General features: G+C 48.2%; 2 protein-coding genes across 3 annotated transcripts in view; one reads left to right on the forward strand and one right to left on the reverse strand.

The window, feature by feature from the left end:
* fancm (FA complementation group M) overlaps window positions 1–18585 on the reverse strand; it is a 37608-nt gene that overhangs the window by 16654 nt on the left and 2369 nt on the right. The window contains exons 5-9 of one of the 2 annotated variants that reach the window (XM_084679930.1): window positions 1872–2003; window positions 1402–1534; window positions 1155–1244; window positions 822–920; window positions 178–365 (exon numbers count right to left, since the gene is read on the reverse strand). In XM_084679930.1, coding sequence (XP_084536056.1) covers window positions 178–365; window positions 822–920; window positions 1155–1244; window positions 1402–1534; window positions 1872–2003 — 642 coding nt within the window. Of the gene's footprint in view, window positions 1–177; window positions 366–821; window positions 921–1154; window positions 1245–1401; window positions 1535–1871; window positions 2004–18585 lie in introns of those variants that run through there. The other variant, XM_084679939.1, reaches the window with a different exon arrangement.
* On the forward strand, window positions 6707–17655 carry soul3 (heme-binding protein soul3). The gene is made up of 5 exons (XM_084679953.1): window positions 6707–7342; window positions 13732–13826; window positions 14407–14548; window positions 14816–14999; window positions 15517–17655. Exons 1-5 carry the CDS (start codon window positions 7111–7113, stop codon window positions 15686–15688), a joined length of 825 nt encoding a protein of 274 aa, XP_084536079.1. The 5' UTR covers window positions 6707–7110; the 3' UTR covers window positions 15689–17655.

The following is an 18585-nucleotide window of genomic DNA, read 5'->3' on the forward strand; positions in this document are numbered from 1 at the left end:
GTATTATTTAACATACAAGCTTTAACACAGCAAGGCGGGACCTAGTTTGGGTTGCACCAATATTGCCTTATCTGCAGTACATTATAGAAGTGACATAGGTAGAGCAGTGGTGTTATAAAGTTATAAATACATACATGAACACAGGTATATGTGAGTATGACAGAAAGCAGTTCCTACTTCCAGCTGTTCCTTCTGGGTGAACCCTTTGACCTTCCCTGCAGAAGCCTGGCCCATGAAGGTCATAACCCTGATGACGTGCTGGTGGCGGTTCAACATGGTGGCAATCTCCTGCACGCTCTCGCGGAACGACGAGAAGATCATCACACGAGTGCTCACTTCCTGCTGCCTGCTGGCAGAGCCCAGGTCTAGACCAATCAGAGGAGGATCATATCAGCTCATTCAACTGAAAATACCGATTTCCTGCCTCAATGGGGGCTAAAACGGCATCACATTGTATAACTGACCCTTGGAAGCTTGACATAAGTGATCCCTGTTACGCTGCTGCATCTGGATCATTTAGATGTGGATCTTCAGGGTTTCCCGCAGAAAATGTGTTAGTCACGGGGGGGGGGAAGGGGGGGAAGGATGACTGCCATTTGAATGAAAGGAAGAAAACTGGCGGAGAAAACTGGCGGACACACAGCGAATATCGCTAATAAAAATAAATAAAAAATTCTAATAAAACATTTTGGGGACAACATAGTCAAGGCAGCAGGCATGTGTTGTCAAGGCGGCCACCCTAACTGCAAAGTGCTGCGGGAAACCCTGATCTTAATGAAGTCGGTCACAGTGATAGTAAACACATTATCTGAGCGTAGTACCTGAACGTGAGTTTTCAGCCCAGGTTTTGAAGTGTTGCAGGACTACTTCCTCCAGCTTCAGAAGCTTAGGGTGGCTGTAGATAAACTGTTCCCCTGGACCTGGGACACAGAGAAGGAGAGGAATGCATTGTAGCTAAGATTTCTGGGTACCAACCTGACATGAAGAGTCATAGGGAAAACATTTTTGATTAACATTGGAGAACACAAAGCTGTCCTATCCAGTTGTTACCGGACTAGCTTAGATACAGAGCTTTCGAAAAAACACAAAAAACACTTTGCGTTCTTGAACACAGCCCAGTTAAGATGGGTCATCATGCGGAGTGACATGGGTACCTGCAGACTTGAGGAACATGTTCTCCATCTCCTTGTAGAGGTCCATGAAGGTCGGGTTCCTCTGGAGCTCATTCCTGGCCCTGGACATCTCTACCATCGCACGCAGGACCAAGAAACACGGACGAGAACAGAACACGATGGAACACAGCAGCGGAACACAATCAGAAGGAACACACAACATCAGCGTCTACCAGGCGGACACAACATGGATCCAGGTGACGATGTGGGTGTAGCGGCAGTCTCCTACCCCTCGTGCCGTCCATGATGCCCTGGACGTAAACGTAGAGCGAGCGCAGGCCCATGGCCATCAGGAGCTCGTAGCCGTGGTAGAGGCTGATACACAGGGCAAAGTCTCCCTCCAGCGCCCCCTGTTGGCCCCCCTGTCACCCACAAGACAGCAGAGCTGGATTAGCTCGACACCAGGATGGGCTTAGCTTCGCAAGTCAGCCAGAGATGTGGTTGAGAAGCTCAGCGCAAGGCTGAGTGAGACTACAAAGAGCTTTAGCGATGATGTCATATTATGTGAGAGGTCTAGGCTATAAGCTTGGTCTAGCCTGACTTTGCTGAGCTTGACATTACCTCATTTGGCAGGCAGATTACTTTATCACGTCAGTCACAACGCGCGCCATGTTTTGTGGTTGTGTGTTTCTGTTTACTGAAGGCTGCATGTGGATGAGTTCTAGCACGACCAGGCTGGTGTTGTGGGCAGCAGCGTACCCTGACGTGAGGTGGAGGGTTCTTGCGGAACTGCTCTCTGGCCAGGATGAGCTGGTACTTGGTCAGGGAGCGCAGATCTCTGGAGGACAGGACCCTAGTCTGGATCAGCCTGGACGTAAACCCCTCCAGGACCTTCACAGGCGAGGACCACACCAGAGAAGAGAGGGAGGCAGACATTAATGAGAAAGAGTAAAAGAGAGAGAGAAATAAAGTGTGTGTGTGTGTGTGTGTGTGTGTGTGTGTGAGTGAGTGAGTGAGTGAGTGAGTGAGTGAGTGAGTGAGTGAGTGAGTGAGAGAGAGAGAGAGAGAGAGAGAGAGAGAGAGAGACATGGAGACAGGGGAGGGAGTGGAGAGAGGAGGCAGGGGAGAGGGAGAAAGGGAGGGGAAAGATAGGGAGACGCAGAAAGGGAGAGAGAGAGGGGAAGAATGGGATAGAGCGAGAGAAGGGAACCAGTAAAGAGAAAGGGAGAGAGAGGGGAGAGGGAAGAGAAAATGGAGAGAGCAAGAGCAACTGAGAGAGTGAAAGAGAAAGTGGAGACCCGTACTATAATGACACACTAAATTACCTAACAACTGTCTTTTTCATTTACTGCGGTTTCTGGAGTAACAAAGGTAAATTCATATGACAGACAGGCAGAATGTATCTATATGTATTCTTCCTCACAGCAGGAAATGGAAGTGTACAACAGAATGAAAGAAAAGTTAGGCTTCCGATTGTTCTGATCGAGACCTGCTGCTCCAGAAAAAATACATTGAACAAATACCTGAATGAATTGTCTGGTTTCTTCAGTCAAACATTTTGCTTTTACAAATATGACACAGGATGAAAATGGGCTTTCGTAACCATGTTTCACAACGATTATCCTACTGAACCCACGTGGCCTCAGTCTCCATCATGGAAGCAACCTAGTTTGTCGAGCATGTTACCCTTGTTTAGATTATTCTATTGAAATTCAGTCTGACCGTTCATCTTATACGTGGAAGGGAGGTTGCAATCTAGGTGGCAACATCTGCCCGTGGAAGAGAAAGTAATAAGGTAATTACTGCTATCTAAAAAGGACGATCAATATCAGTGTGCTGTTATCCTCGAGGCGGCTTAGGAGCCAGGTAAGCAGAGAACCTGAGTGTCGCAGGCCTGGTTCTGCTAAAGCCTGGCCCTTGTGTTGGAGGAGTCAGGAAGGGAGCCACCAGAACCATCCTGTCAGGGTGAAATAACAGACCCTTAGTCCATCTCGTAACAAAGTTATATCATCAGGTCTAACACACGGCACACAATGTCCTCCATGTCAAAGATTGGCGCCTCAGATTGTGGTCTATCAGTGGTCTATGATGGATTGGTGTTTTTATTGAGACAATCCATTAGGTGAACTGCTTATGGTTTTCTTTGCCATTTGAAACAAATGTCACACACGCCACAACAGAACACAGGCAATAGCAAGAGCCCAAAAGTGACACGTCTGCTACCATTAATAACAAAGCCACATCACGACAGGAGGAGAGCAGGAAAACAGCAGACTAGGTCCTACTTTGAGATATCATCACAGAGCGGTATGCGTCTCATTTTGCCCGGGGCATGGGGGTGTGCGTGGGTCACAAACAGGCCTTTCTCCACAACATTACATAAAAGGATCAAAGACGAAGAGAGAGAATCAAATAAGATCTAACCCCATGCCCCCATGGTTCCACAGTCACCCAGTAGGGACCATTTGAAGTGCTGACAAATCGCACGCAAGCTGGTAGCAGCATGTAGCCTTTCCAAGGAACCTGTGTAAGGCCAGGATGATCTCCGACCACGACCATCTGCCAGGATGAACTCGTCCAGGTTGATATTTTCCATTTTTCAAAAATGAGAGTTCAAGGAAGCACCATTCAGCCGAGAGTAAGGTTTCAGGTGGGCGCTCTAAAGCACACCGGCCTTACACCTACGAGAATGTTCTCATTTCCATGCACCAAACCATGTGATGCAGTGAGTGGTTGAAAGCACATCTTCCTGCTCTGATAAAAAAACGCTGTGGCAACCAAAGGAGACCATGAACTGGTTGAACCCATCTGGCTGAGTCAGACTGTCCACTTTCAGATTTGTTCACCGATGACACACACATATACACACCCACACACACACACACACACACACACACACACACACAAAAGGTAAAGGCTACAGACAGAATAGCAGCCTTGTGTTAACGTTTCTCTTCTTTAATTATCTTTTTTATGTTTCTCACGTTTAATTATCTTTTTCTTTGTTGCAGTGGTGAGTCACTGACAACGGATTATGGTTATTCAAAGACAGGGTTGGTAATGTTGTTGAAATGCACTTCTTGTCATTTGCTGAAATAAACTTTACATCCTGCTAGCAGCCAGTCTAAAAGTATTATAAAATAGTAACATTTTATAAAATCAGATATCTGTGGGTGTAGCAGGACTGTAATAAAGAAGATCAATCATTTACTTTGGATCAAACTCAATGATTGGACGCCAATTTGGGCCAAATGCAATGGTTGGACGGGCTACTTGTCTACCTACCTACCTACCTATTTACCTACCTTCCGCCAGGTAGGTCCGTAAGGCTGTGCAGCGCGTTCATGGGGGGAATGGCTTTGAAGGGAGGGGGTGGGATATTGAGGTTTGAATCCTTTCGATCCCAAGACAAAATGGCTCGGTTTGCAAAAGTTACCAGCACTGGCTTTAAGCACAACAGGCCACCGAACGCTACGCACATTGGTAAAAGTGGAGCATCATCAACATCACGCATCGAAACACACCAGTAAAGCTTATGTCATTTCATGGTTAAGATGAGGACGACACCGAAAGAACCACCCCAGAAAGTCTTCATGTCCTCTACCCCATTATTTCACATGAATCAAGTGATGAATTGCCTTTGTGACGGGTATGTAACAGCTGTAGCCACGCACCGTCACGACAAGGCTAGTCGCCACTCACTGGGCTCGAACCCACGACCTCCGACTTGCCAAGCGTGACCACTACCAGCTACGCCAAACAAAAAGCTAGCTCTTCGTTGACGCGGGTGGCCTGTTACATACCTGAGGAGCGAGTTTCACAGTTCTAACTCCGTTACTCCTGTTCAATTTATATTATATTTTGTATTTGACACAATCCTACACTGTTATGGTTGGGCTGTACACCGGTAGGTCTCGGTCCTACGCAGAGCTTGGAGGGGCACCAGGAGCCAGGTGTCCCCAAGTGCACACAGCAGGGAAGCCACGACACCTGGTCACTGTCAGATTTAACCAATGGGATTACAGGAAACCAATTGGTTTCTAATCATCCTATAGCCAGAGTGGAGAGAGACAAGGTGAGGAAAAGAGCAAGACGGGGAACGAGAAAGAAAGAGACGGGGGGAGAGAGAAAGGTAGACAGAGAGAGAGAGATTTAGAGATTGAGAGAGAGATTGAGAGAGAAAGAGATAGAGACGGAGAGAGAGAGACGGAGAGAGAGGTAGACAGAGAGAGACAAAGACACAGAGACACACAGGGAGACAGTAAGACAGAGACAGAGACAGAGACAGAGAGAGAGAGAGAGAGAGAGACAGAGAGAGAGAGAGGGACAGACAGATCCCATCTCCAGGGTTCTCTTCACCCATCATAACCCCTCACATGCTCAGTCCAAGACACAGATCAGCTCTACTGGCCGGACAAGGACGTGATGAGGGAAGGAGGAGGAGAGCGAGGAGAGCGAGGAGAGGAGGGTGAGCAGCACACATCAAGAGCAACGCCCACGGAGGGGTTACAGAGTGCACTCTGTGGGACAGGCAGACGGAGATCTGATTGGACGAGGCGGAGCTTGGGTGACGCGGAGAACCAATCCGACAGCCAGTTGTCTGGGAAGCTATTAATAACGGAAGACGCAGAATGTTTACCCACAGTTCTGCACCCGATGGACGCACAACCAGTGTGCCATGAACTGATGCTCAACACTGACATCATCATCAAGGCAAAGCTAACAGGAGAAGGGTATCGATATGGACTCAGCCACAGATGAAGGTTGTTTCCAAAAATGTCTCCTTGATTAGTGTGCTCGGGTACATCAGACAACAGTCATACTTTTCACAATCAATCAAGAGACTACCTCTGTGTTCCAACAACGTCCTTCTCACGTGACAACGTGTTAACTCTCCCGAATCCCTATGTGGGCAAGGAGACACACTGACATACAGGCAAACAGATGGGCCTATCAGTGCCTTGCCTGCACCCTCGCGCATGGTGGAATACACAGTGTTACATAATCTGCTCCTCTGTCTGTACGTGTCTAATGGAGACTGCAGCATGGTGGGGACAGCCTGCATCACAGCCGTTGAAAATCCAGACATCCTTATCCGCGCACTCGCTCAAACACAGCAGGGAGTCATTTGCGTGACACAAAAGCACACGTACATAGTCTGAGTCCTCATCTCCCCCGTCCAGTGCAGTGATTGGTGATCATAGTAATGGTTGACATCGTTTCATAACTTCCTTAAAGATGTGAAAAAGTTATTTGTAAAAAAAATATATATATATAACGAATAAATGAATAAAAAAAATAACAAGCGTCTGCGTCGTGTACCCCAACGCGCTGATCTCCAGTTCACTTGAGGCAACACAACTGAACAGTTGAACATTCGTTTGATGCCCTGTTCGTTTGTGTTATAAAAATCTAATATTGTTTGTAATACACGTGAAAGCCGTTGGGGAGTAATAATTGTGCTAGGTAGCACAAACGTGTGTCTTCTGTAAACACTGGGGGATCGAACTCCGGAGTTCTATCCACGGACTGGGAAGGGCGGGACCAAGAGCGTAGCATATTGTATCACGTGGTTTCCCTTCGCCTCTTATAAACATCAAGTTCATCAGTCCACAAAAAGCGTCACGTACTCACGGACAGATCGAGGTCAGTGTTACCTTATAGCCTACCGAAAGACCTATATTTAAGGCAACTTAAATAGCGTGTCTGTTAAGACCAGATATATTCTTCATAGAAAGTAGAATGGCTGCATCCAAGCGTCGCGATCAGCGCTCTGACTGGTAGCCTATGCGATGAACACAAAGTTTTCTTAAAACGGATATTACCCGTCAGAAAATTGCCAAGTGTCTCAACTCTGACAATATTCACTGTCAACTCTGACAAGATACACTGACATTTAAACACAATATCGTTGAGGTCTTGGAGTAGACCCAGTATTAGCCGACCTATTCCGCAGAGCTGAGCTGCAAGTATTCAGGAACAGAGTAGAGATACGAGAATGGACCCTGGTGGTTGTCGTATGAGTAGTGGAGGTGGAGGCGACGGGCCTGATTTTGGACCCCAACATGGGATGATAACACTAGAAGACCTCGAATCTTTTTCGGAAGACCAGCTGTCAGATTCGGGCAATGGGAGCCTGGAGGGCGAGGGGGAGACTATGGACGACGATAACCAACTGCTGCGTTATTGGCAGGATGTAGCGCGAGGACACCAAGTGGAGGTTCCTACAGGTAAACCGTGCCAGGGTGAAAGTACACACTAGGTATATTACTGACTACGGTATGAATTGACACAGGCTGTGGGCAGAGTACAGTAGAAACAAAATGGCTGGCACTGTATGGCTATATTATGACAACAATAATGCGGCCATAAACCGTGGGTCTACTTTGTTTTCGTTTCCTGTTCCATCCAGATTCCTAGATTCCTGCGAGCGAGATTTTCTACAAATCGAACTAAAACCGCAAGCGATGTCAAATCAAAACACATTGTGTCAGTAGCAATAATAATGTTATTTTTGCACCGGATTTGGAAGAACGAGTGAGTGAATCCAGTTGAACGATAACAAACACAATCAGCTGCAACCGTGGTATCAAGTTGCTACTTTGCAACAACTATCAATATAACACAGTCAGAAAGTTTTGACTGCAATGTATACAGCTACGTAGCAGCCTACTAAAGGTGAAACCTCGCATTGTCCACAATGTAGTGTGTTTACCAGAAGTTATTATTAGCCTGATTCATTGTGTTTTAGTAACTCAATTTCCAGTTTTGAAGAACACCTTCCCCTTTTGTACCTTTCTTTTGCCCCAGTCTAGAATCCAGGACAATGCATTTCCAGGCAGGGCTGCTGCTGATGACAGCACTGGTCCACCACAGTTACATTACATTTAGTCATTTTGCAGACGCTCTTATCCAGAGCGACTTACAGTAAGTACTGGGACATTCCCCCCGAGGCAATTAGGTTTAAGTGCCTTGTTTTTTTGCATGGCCAGAAATCGAACCGGCAACCTTCTGAGTAATAGCGTGATTCCCTATCCGCTCAGCCATCTGACTCCACCAGATGTGTCTACCCTACTGTCTTCATTTGAAAAAGAGAAAAGGGCCACATATCATATACTGTTTGCGGACATACAATTACTGTTAAAAGCGCAGGCCTACAACTCAAAACATTTACATTTATTCATTTAGCAGACGCTTTTATACAAAGCGACTTCCAAGAGAGAGCTTTACAAAGTGCATAGGTTACTGATAATAACAACAAGATAGCCCCAAAAACATTGCGGGTAGCCAAAATCAAGAAGCACACATTGTGAACAACCAAATAAATAAGTGCTAAAGGGAAGAAACCATAAGAGCATGTAGTTAAGCAAGTTACAATTAAACAACATGAATCTCTAAGTGCAAGTGTACCTGTAGGAAAGCAAGCAACAGTAAAAAATAAATAAAAATAGGATTAACTAAAATAGAATACAACAGTTTAAATCAGTTACCACTAACCAACAAGAGCAACAGTCTAAGCAAGAGTCATTGTGATCCTTGAGAAAACTAGCATTGGGTTCAGCAAACCATTCCTAAGTACACATTGCAATACCGCAATACTGCTCATATATTTTTACTAGTGAACCAACCTGAACCTAAGCGTGTGGGTTAACACTGCAGCCTTCTGCCCTGTCAGAAGCCAAGCCAACAATAGCTGCTTAACTGCATCTTCTTTAAAGGTCACATGACATGAAAACTTCAATTGAGGGGGTTATTTAATATGAGTTCCCCTAGCCTGCCTTTGGTGCCGCAGTGGCTAGAAGTTTCGATAGGCGTAAACCAAGCCCTGGGTGTTCTTCTCCGCCTTTGACTAAATGAAAGCTCAATTGCTCTGTTTCAAAATCTCCTCCTAGTGACGTAGATAGGAGCAAGGTTACCTCCCCTCTCTCTGCAAACCAGGGTGATCAGATGAGAATGGCTAAATTCAATGCATCTTACAGCAACGGGGGCTACGAGCCATTGCGATACATCCATTGTAAACATTAGCGCATGTTGCCGCCCCTCTCCTGCTCATTAGCATTTAAAGCTACAGACACAGAAACAGCGCGTTTTGAGGAAAGCTCATTGTGGGACTGCTCGTAGTGGCTGTAATTATGCACCAAGGCTGAATTTCGGGATACAGTAATAGGGAACCACTAAGGCCTATATGCAAAAATACAAAAACAGCATTTCATGTGACCTTTAAATCTCCCGAGTGAATAACCTGGATTCAGAAAGCAAGCTGCCTTGTGTTGATGTAATGCATGGTAAGTTTGGAATTTCCTTGTAAATAAATCAGGTGTTGATAAAGTATCTTGGACAAAGCAGGGATAACCCGTCCACAGGTGTGGTCATAACATTCAAAAGACCCAACAAGCACAGAACTCCATAAAGGTTAGGTCATGAGGTTGACTAAGGACAGTTTGCCTCAGCCTGGAGGCCGGTGATGGGAAACCATGACTAAGAATCCGAATTCGGTTTATTCGCCATGTATGTTTTACAAACACGGAATTTACTGTGGCAGGGAGGTGCAAACACTAAACATATACAAATCTTAAAAGGGTTAGACAGCTCCTCCAGGGGGTTATGAGGAGTCAGAGAAACAGGACTGACCCTATCTCGCGTGCCTAAATGAAGCCTGTCATTCCAGTCAGACAAGGGTGACATACCCTCTCGTTCTGTCGCTCAAGTTCAGTACGTCAGCCAGCCAGCTAGCCACAGCCCGGTGTGTGTGTGTGTTTATGAACAGAGCCTGGATTTGTACTAGAACGCCCCTGCCCAGGGGCAGAGCAGCAGAGGCGAGTTGATCTGACCTACTTCCACAGCCTGTGGAATGCAGACAGGATGAGCTGAGCAGAGCGCAAGGCCTGAACATGGCAGGGCCATGGAGAGGAGGGAAACACAGCTGGCCTGGGGGGGGGGGGGGGGGGCTCTGAGGGCTAGGGGGTGCTGGGGGGTGCTAAGGACTGGGGAGGGCTGACGGCTAGGGGGTGCTGAGGGCTGGGGAGGGCTGAGGAGGGCGGAAGGCTGGGGGGTGCTGAGGGCTAGGGGGTGCTGAGGGCTGGGGAGTGCTGAGGGCTGGGGAGTGCTGAGGGCTGGGGAGTGCTGAGGGCTGAGGGCTGGGGAGGGCTGAGGGCTGGGGAGTGCTGAGGGCTGGGGAGTGCTGAGGGCTGGGGAGGGCTGAGGAGGGCGGAAGGCTGGGGGGTGCTGAGGGCTAGGGGGTGCTGAGGGCTGGGGAGTGCTGAGGGCTGGGGAGTGCTGAGGGCTGGGGAGTGCTGAGGGCTGGGGAGTGCTGAGGGCTGGGGAGGGCTGAGGGCTGGGGAGTGCTGAGGGCTGGGGAGTGCTGAGGGCTGGGGAGTGCTGAGGGCTGGGGAGTGCTGAGGGCTGGGGAGTGCTGAGGGCTGGGGAGGGCTGAGGGCTGGGGAGGGCTGAGGGCTGGGGAGTGCTGAGGGCTGGGGAGTGCTGAGGGCTGGGGAGTGCTGGGGAGGGCTGAGGGCTGGGGAGGCTTTGTGCCAGTATATAATTTACCTTTTACATTCGACTCATTTAGCAGATGCTTTGATCCTAAGCGACATACACATGGTGCAAATGCAAGGCAGAGCAGAAAATGAGGAAGCAGATAGAGTTTTGGTGCTCTGAGAAACTGAACAGAAAACTATGTTTGATGGAAAGGAAAGCCTGTAGAATATTAGCATGGAGCAGATAGATAGGGCTTTATAGCTGCAAGGATTAGTCTGGTTAGTATGTTTTGGTGCTGAACAGTTGGCTGTTAAATCCAGTCCTGAAATAGGAGGGTCATGAGAGTAGAGAAAGCTAGGGTAAACCTCTTTACTGGGCTGTAGGGCTTAGAGCATGAGCACACTCACAGCGCTGTTCCACGGTGGAACACGGTGGAACACGGTGGGTGCTGTGGCACCCGCTCGACCCAATTAGTTTAGGTCCAACTTTTGGGGGTTTTCATCTGGCAAATCCGGAACGTGGTTAAGGATTCGATTTTTGGCACCACCTCTGTCGTGGTTCCAAGCAGAGCAGGAATGGAGGCAATACCAAAAGGTAGCATGAAAACTGCAGACGAATCAAAGAGAATTGCGGTCGTTATTTTGTTTATTTGCCACTGTCTTATCAGCAGTGACTCCCTTGGAAGCAGATTTCTTTATCGCTGGCATATCAACGCTGCTCGCTGAGGAGTATGAAGGAGATCAGAAACGCTGTATTTCACGGCCTGAAGCAGTTCTCAAACAGTCCCACTATTCAGACTGAGGGGTTTACTCTGGAAATGCAACAGATTGAGGCCGATTACCCCCCAGATTAGTATATGCAGCCATGATTTCAGAGCAGCCTTTACAGCCATGTACCTGGCCCACACAACCCCGGAATTCATAGTTCTGAAAACAAGTCACTTCTCAGAATATTGTTCTTGGTGGAAAATAACAACCAGAGCTAAGCCTGGTAAACAGTCATCAAGACATCAGCCTGGTAAACAGTCGGTTTATTGATTAAGTGAACAAGCAAACAGCCCAATCATGTAGCCTTCTTAACAAGCACCTCATTTTAACCCTGGTATTCCTCCGTTCTGATGTTGTGTTACAGCAACTTACACCCGAAACAACCAAGCAGCCATTCCTTCTCTTCTACAGGCATTGCATTCTCCCCACCACTCCTGTTGGTTCTACTGAAAGAGTTTGTAAGTCTGACTACCTCAGTTTCTTTATATAAAAAACAAGCTCAGGCCAAATAAGGGTTAACATTTTCATCACGATGAAAGACAACCGTTTTGGATGAATCATTTCCAGTCCATATCACTCCTCCTATCATCTCTGTATCGCAGTTCTCTTTAAATTTAGATGGAAAACTGATACAGGACTGTAGAGAGGGTGTGATCTGAAGATAGGCCTGAAGTCATTCTGGTTTGATATCTCAGTTCAGCTACTCTCTCCTAGGCAGTGTGGCTGTGGAAGCACATGAGTCTTTACTCCAGAGTCATGGTCTCATGGTCACAGATCTTGGAGATGTGGTGCGTGTGTGTGTGTGTGTGTGTGTGTGTGTGTGTGTGAGAAATAGGTGCAGGGGGTGTGTGTGTGTGTGTGCAAGTTGAAGGCCTGTAGGACCTGGGTAGGGGTGTGTGTGTGTGTGTGTGTGTGTGTGTGTGTGTGTGTGTGTGTGTGTGTGTGTGTGTGTGTGTGTGTGTGTGTGTGTGTGTGAGAAATAGGTGCAGGGGGTGTGTGTGTGCAAGTTGAAGGCCTGTAGGACCTGGGTAGGGGTGTGTGTGTGTGTGTGTGTGGCCAACTTGACTTGCCTACCCCAATAGGGATACACTCCCCTGTTCAGCACTGGGCAAACACACACACAGGGTCTATTTCCAAGCCACCCTCCCGATCAATGATTGACAGTGTTAACCATGTTGACTCTGCGCTACTAGAGTAGAAACTGTCTTCAAAGGTGTCGGTAAGCAACACGCGCTGACCATATCATGTGTACATACAGCTACAACAGGTGCCTGTATCTGCCACGAACGCCACAGCAAACACCCGTCTTGCACAGCGATCAAAGCTGTGAAGACGAACCGGGGCCGTTTCCTCTCCAGAAGGGTTTTCACCCAGAGGGGGCTGCTCTCAGGATGGTGTCTTTCTGTCTGACTGGAGGAGAGGGGGGGGGGGAATGGTCGGTGAGGTCTGATGTCTGTCTAAGAGAGCCTGGTGGTGGACTGACCATTACAGGGCAGCAGTGTGTATGGTGTGTGTGTGTGTGTGTATGGTGTGTGTGTGTGTGTGTGTTTTGTCCTCCTGTCTACCCCCCCTCCTCCTGTCTGTCAGTGTTGATCATCATCTCTCTCTGGCCCACTGCCCTGTTAGTTTGGCAGCATGAGGTGGCACAGTTGTTCTCACGCTATGCCCCCCCACCCCGCCCCCCCACCTGGCACCGCCCGGCCCATGGAGCTCAGAAGTCAAAGTGGTTTATTCATCATGCGCACAGCTGAACACAAGCTCAACCGTTTCCTTGGCTTTGAGGGTGTTGGTTGGTTTGGGTGCAGTTCTACAAGGGTATGTGAGCTTGTCATCGCTTGTTAACAACATGAGAAAAAAGGGTCTGAACAAATAACATTTGATTTGATCCTGAACAATGACGACACGGCAAGCAACAACTGAGTAGAAAAGTAAAAGCAAATACTAATTCAAAGCGCTAGCAGCAAAATAAAATAAAGCAAAAGAAATAGAACAATAGCTGAAGGAAAAGACTCATTCCAAACTGCTTGGGGAGTTGTGATTGGAGCCCCAGGCCACAGAGCCTGGCCCAGCTGAACCTGGTCTGGACAGGGGACAGCAAGGCAGGCTTGTGTGCTGGCTCTAGGTGGCATCTTTTCCAAGCACGCTGCTAGGAGATGCTGAGTTTTGTTTCTAGAACATTCGGGGTCAGCATAGGAATTGGACTACAGGACGTCAATCTTGGTTTAGACACCGCCGTAAACAAACACACAACCCCAGGAAGACTGCGTTGCCTGAGAGATTACAGCCGTAAATAAGATTTGAAATGCTGACACCCCCTTCTTTTTCCTCCGCCCCTCCTCCTCCCCCTCTCCCCCCCCCCCCCGTCCCCGTCCCAGACATGGCTGAACCCATCCACCAGCTGACCACAAACAACGACGGTCACCACAGCAGGGAGAGGGTTCCCTTCACCCTCCTCACACGCAACGACAAGGTCAGTCTAGAAAGACCCGTGGACAGACGTCCAGCTGTTCTGTCACTGTTCAGCTGTCTGGTTCCCTTGGTTCTAGCTGGGCTGGAGGAGGGTGGGGGTGGTCAAACAGGGTAATCACATGACCTCACTATGCCCCACAGTCCCATACACCCCACAGACACCGCACGCACGCACTCATGCACCCTTCCAAATCTAGGCTGCTTTTGTTTCAATTTCCTGAAACGGGCCTCCTTCTTCACATCACACAGATGTTAAGCAACATGAACCTCTTAATATCAGTGGCTTTTAATAGAATCCAAACTAGGCCACTCAAATTCCACTCTAAGGCCGTGGAGAGAGAGAGACCAAAGAGACTGCAGGGAGACAGACCCGAGAGACAGGGAGAGGACAAGGACAGAAACCACAGAGAGAGAGAGAGAGACATCAGGGAGAAACAGGGACACGAGAGTGCAGAAAGAACAAAAGGAGAGACGCATGTCACAGGACTCTGGTGTGTGTTACTAGATTGATTGTCCCAGAAAACAATATCTGAGTATGTCTAAGAGTGTGTGTGTGTGCGTGCGTGCGTGTATGTGTGTAGTGCGGGGACGTGTTGTGGGAGAAGCGGCACTATGAGAAGGCCCACTGGGCGTGCATCTCAATCCAAGAGGAGACGTATGAACAGAGCATCTGCTACGGCTTCATGAAGATCATGAGATACATCTGCCAGCAGAACACCAGTGGTCAGTTCACTCTCTCTCTCTCTCTCTCTCTCTCTCTCTCACTCTCACTCTCACTCTCACTCTCACTCTCACTCTCACTCTCACTCTCACTCTCACTCTCACTCTCACTCTCACTCTCACTCTCACTCTCACTCTCACACTCACACTCACACTCACACTCACACTCACACTCACACTCACACTCACACACACACACACACACACACACACACACACACAGCCTGTTTACCCCCCACCACCACCACCATCTCTCTGTCTGGCCCTCAGGTAACTACCTGGGTATGACCATCCCCATCGTGACGGTGGTGCGGACCAACCAGGACCAGTCCACGCTGTTCAGGGAGGTGACGGTGGCATACTACCTCCCCCCTGAGCACCAGGCCCAGCCGCCCCGGGCCTTGGACACAGACGTGGTGATAGAGGAGTGGCCGGCCGTCATTGCCTACACCAGGTACCAGGAGCTGTGCTTGTGCTGTGGGAAGGCCTGACAGGGTGGGCCCCACACTGAGGTACAGGAGAGACTGAATCAATCTGTCTCTCTCTGTGTCTCTCTCTCTGTCTCTCTGTGTCTCTGTCTCTCTCTCTGTCTCTCTCTCTGTCTCTCTCTCTCTCTGTCTCTCTCTCTGTCTCTGTCTCTGTGTCTGTCTCTCTGTCTCTCTCTGTGTCTGTCTCTCTGTCTCTCTCTCTGTCTCTCTGGCTCTCTCTCTGTCTCTCTCTCTCTCTGTCTCTCTCTCTGTCTCTCTCTGGCTCTCTCTCTGGCTCTCTCTCTGTCTCTCTCTCTCTGTCTCTCTCTCTCTCTGTCTCTCTCTCTGTCTCTCTCTCTCTGTCTCTCTCTCTCTGTCTCTGTCTCTGTCTCTCTCTCTCTCTCTCTCTCTCTCTCTCTCTCTCTCTCTCTCTCTCTCTCTCTCTCTCTCTCTCTCTCTCTCTCTCTCTCTCTCTCTGTCTGTCTGTCTCTCTCTCCACGTCAGAGCGTTTGGCGGAGCCACCAATGAGGTCACCATCATCAACGAGATCCGGACGATGGCTGAGATCCTGGGCTTGCCAGACACCTGTGTGAGCGACTCGTTCATCGTGGCGGGCTACACAAACCCGGCCGCCGCCGTGCGACACAACGAGATCTGGTTCCTGGAGCGACCTTGAGCACGTGACCTACTGCTGTACATAACATTTGAAAAGCTGACACCCTCCTCCCTTTCATCCTGCCCTTCCTAGCCTTGCCTCTCTCTTACCTGACCCATCGAGCGACGCCACCCCCCCGCCCCGCCACCGCCCAATGAAGAGCCTTGTTCCCCAGAGAGAGAGAGAGAGGAGACGTGGGGCGGTTCAGATAGGCCTTGTTAACGGACACACTTGGCTGAGGTGGTGCAAACTCTTGCGTTCTTTCTGCTGTTCTTCAGCACACCTTTTGTGTCTGTGATCGTACGTGATGGGGGGCTAGGGGGGTTTACGTGACAGCTCAATGTTTTTGCTGTAAACCGACACGCACAAAAACATAGGTTGTATCTTGATTCTCATTCTGTTCCAGTAACGGTATGGGTGAAGGGAGAGAGAGAGAGAGAGAGCGAGAGAGAGAGCGAGAGAGAGAGCGAGAGAGCGAGAGAGAGAGCGAGAGAGAGAGAGCGAGAGAGAGAGAGCGAGAGAGAGAGCGAGAGAGCGAGAGAGAGAGAGAGAGGTGCACCACTGTCTCTGTACTGCCTGATTGTGGAAAGATGAGTGGGTTACGGGTAGTGAGACACTGTTTTCTAAACTGTAGGTTCCATTTCTCCTAAGGAATCACTTGAGTATTTGAATCCAGACATGCGCGCGCACACACACACACACACACACACAGAGATACTCAAGCACACACACGCACACAGATACACAAGCACAGCTACACACACAGACACCTACACTGTGCTGACACAGCCAACAGTATGAATGTATGAACGCCACAATATCGAACGACAACTCTCATGACTTCAAAACCAAAACAATCACTGTCTATTGCTGTATGACAATCAAGTATAGCATGCTGTCCAATCCATGCATTCCTCACTCTTAAAGCCATGTTCATACAACAGACAGCAAACCACTGCTTTCCCTCTTTCTGCTCCTTGTGGATGTCTGTCTGTCTGTCTGTGAGTGTGTGTGTGTGTGTGCGTATATCTACTACTGCACCAGCACATAGAGTTGACGATGAAAAGCATACAGAGCAATATATAGACAACACATTCACTGCTATTTTATTAAATCTATTCGTTTTTTGTAAATACAAACAAATTGTTATTTTTTTGTTTGGAATATTTAAGGATCTTAAGAAACTTTAAAAAGTGCAAAAGATGTAAGACTAGAGGTATTTTCTATCTTCACATTATTAAAATAGTATGAATGATTGAATGAATTCAGAAAAAGGTACATATATGTACGATACAATGTATTTGTAAAGAGGAGCTATATAGGAGAGACAAGGAGAGGATCAATCATTCTTGTTTTAGAAGACAATAGGCTGACATCTGAACAGGCTGTAGCTATGGTAACACCGTGTCCAGTAGCTAACTGTACTTTGCCAAATCCTCACTGTGGAAGCACGTTAAGTGTTTCAGATGCTCCATCAGTCTAGCGCCTGGAGTAGCGTGGCTCATGTTGAAGTTTCACCTCTGAAAACCAGAACTGTCTTGGTCTTAGCAATGAAGGCTCCTGTAAAGGTCGGAGACAACGTCTTCAGTTCAGATCGACAAGGAGAAGCTCCGTGCATCGGAGGTTCATATTTACTAACTGGTCTCTAATTGGCTCCACTGAAACAAACCTCCAACCATGTCCCCAACCAATGCACGTTGGAGTCTGACAGTTTCAAGGTGTCAGGGCCTGTTAGCTCCACAAACAACTAACAACTTCAGTTGGTGACTACTGAAACAGACTTGTAATCTGGGAACACCCCGTTAGAACATTTGACTTTCATTTAGCTTTTTTTTTCTTTTTTTTTTTCTGTGTTTTGTCGAAGTGCTGTACAGTGAAATGTTGAAGTGCAACAACAAGAGCTACTGTGGATTTCTTGATTGTTTTGTTAAAACAAAATGTTTGTCTCCTTTCTTAAAAAAAAATAATAAAGTGACATGAAATGGTAATCCTGGTAGAGAGTATGGGGGGGGTGTTGTGTTCTACAGATGGTATATCCCCTGTTCATTTCAACAGAGCGTCAAACTACCATGTCCTCTGGACAGCGAAGACTCAGATCTAGTTGCATGGCCGCCGCGGTATTATCTCCTCGTGTAATTCTCACGCAAGCCGGTGAGTTCCTGAAACTGATCTTGGCCCTGTGTTTCTGCAGTGGGAGCCCGGGGCAGAGGCTGGGAATCCCACTTCGTACCCGCATCCCCTCTGTACCTGGGCGCATAGGGACTGTATGTAGGCATCGTGTAGGCCAGGTGGGATACGTGATACAGACAAATAGACCTGTGCCTATTCACATCCTTTTTGAGATCAAACAGCATGGCCCACAAAAGAGGCTGTACCTTGTCTTGTTCCCTGGCACCTAAAGAGAGAATGTGGAACACATTGTAACCTGAGGCACACCCCAGGGACACACAGAACCAGACCGTGTTACAGGTTATGCACAGAGTTCTTTACAGTAGCCTCTTGGCATTACTGTAAGGAACTGAAAACCTGCCTGTCTAAGGAGCTCCTGTATGGAAGCGAGGTCCAGCCAAGTTCAGAAGTGTCTGGCCCCCCTGTTACAGCAGCTGGCTGCACTTGGGGCATTCCAGCCAGCCAGGCAGCCAGCCGTTAGTGTGAGATGGTAGGTGGGGCTGCTGTACTCAGAGAGCCAGCTGAGATCCCACTAATGAGACAGACTCCTCACCGGCACTGATTAACAGTCAGTTGGGCTCCTCCAGAGCTTCGCCACATGCAGCCTTTCATTCAACGTGGTTGGAATTCACACATGATTAATCAAGACAGGCACCGCACAACAAAAACCATGGGAGGCTTCGGATAATTGGAATTTCAACTCTTGCAAAAAGAGAGTTCAGAATTTTCGAAATTATGACAGGTTACCA

This window comes from Hypomesus nipponensis, chromosome 3 (assembly GCF_054491055.1).
Source record: "Hypomesus nipponensis isolate SF chromosome 3, ASM5449105v1, whole genome shotgun sequence".
Taxonomy (NCBI): Eukaryota; Metazoa; Chordata; class Actinopteri; order Osmeriformes; family Osmeridae; genus Hypomesus; species Hypomesus nipponensis.

What these genes read in the sequence shown, in the direction of transcription:
- soul3 (XM_084679953.1), top strand. Translation starts at nt 7,111, where the DNA reads ATGGACCCTGGTGGTTGTCGTATGAGTAGTGGAGGTGGAGGCGACGGG. An exon ending in CCAAGTGGAGGTTCCTACAG is followed by an intron (nt 7,343 to 13,731) that starts GTAAACCGTGCC and finishes TCCCCGTCCCAG; the next exon opens with ACATGGCTGAACCCATCCAC. An exon ending in GCCGTCATTGCCTACACCAG is followed by an intron (nt 15,000 to 15,516) that starts GTACCAGGAGCT and finishes TCTCCACGTCAG; the next exon opens with AGCGTTTGGCGGAGCCACCA.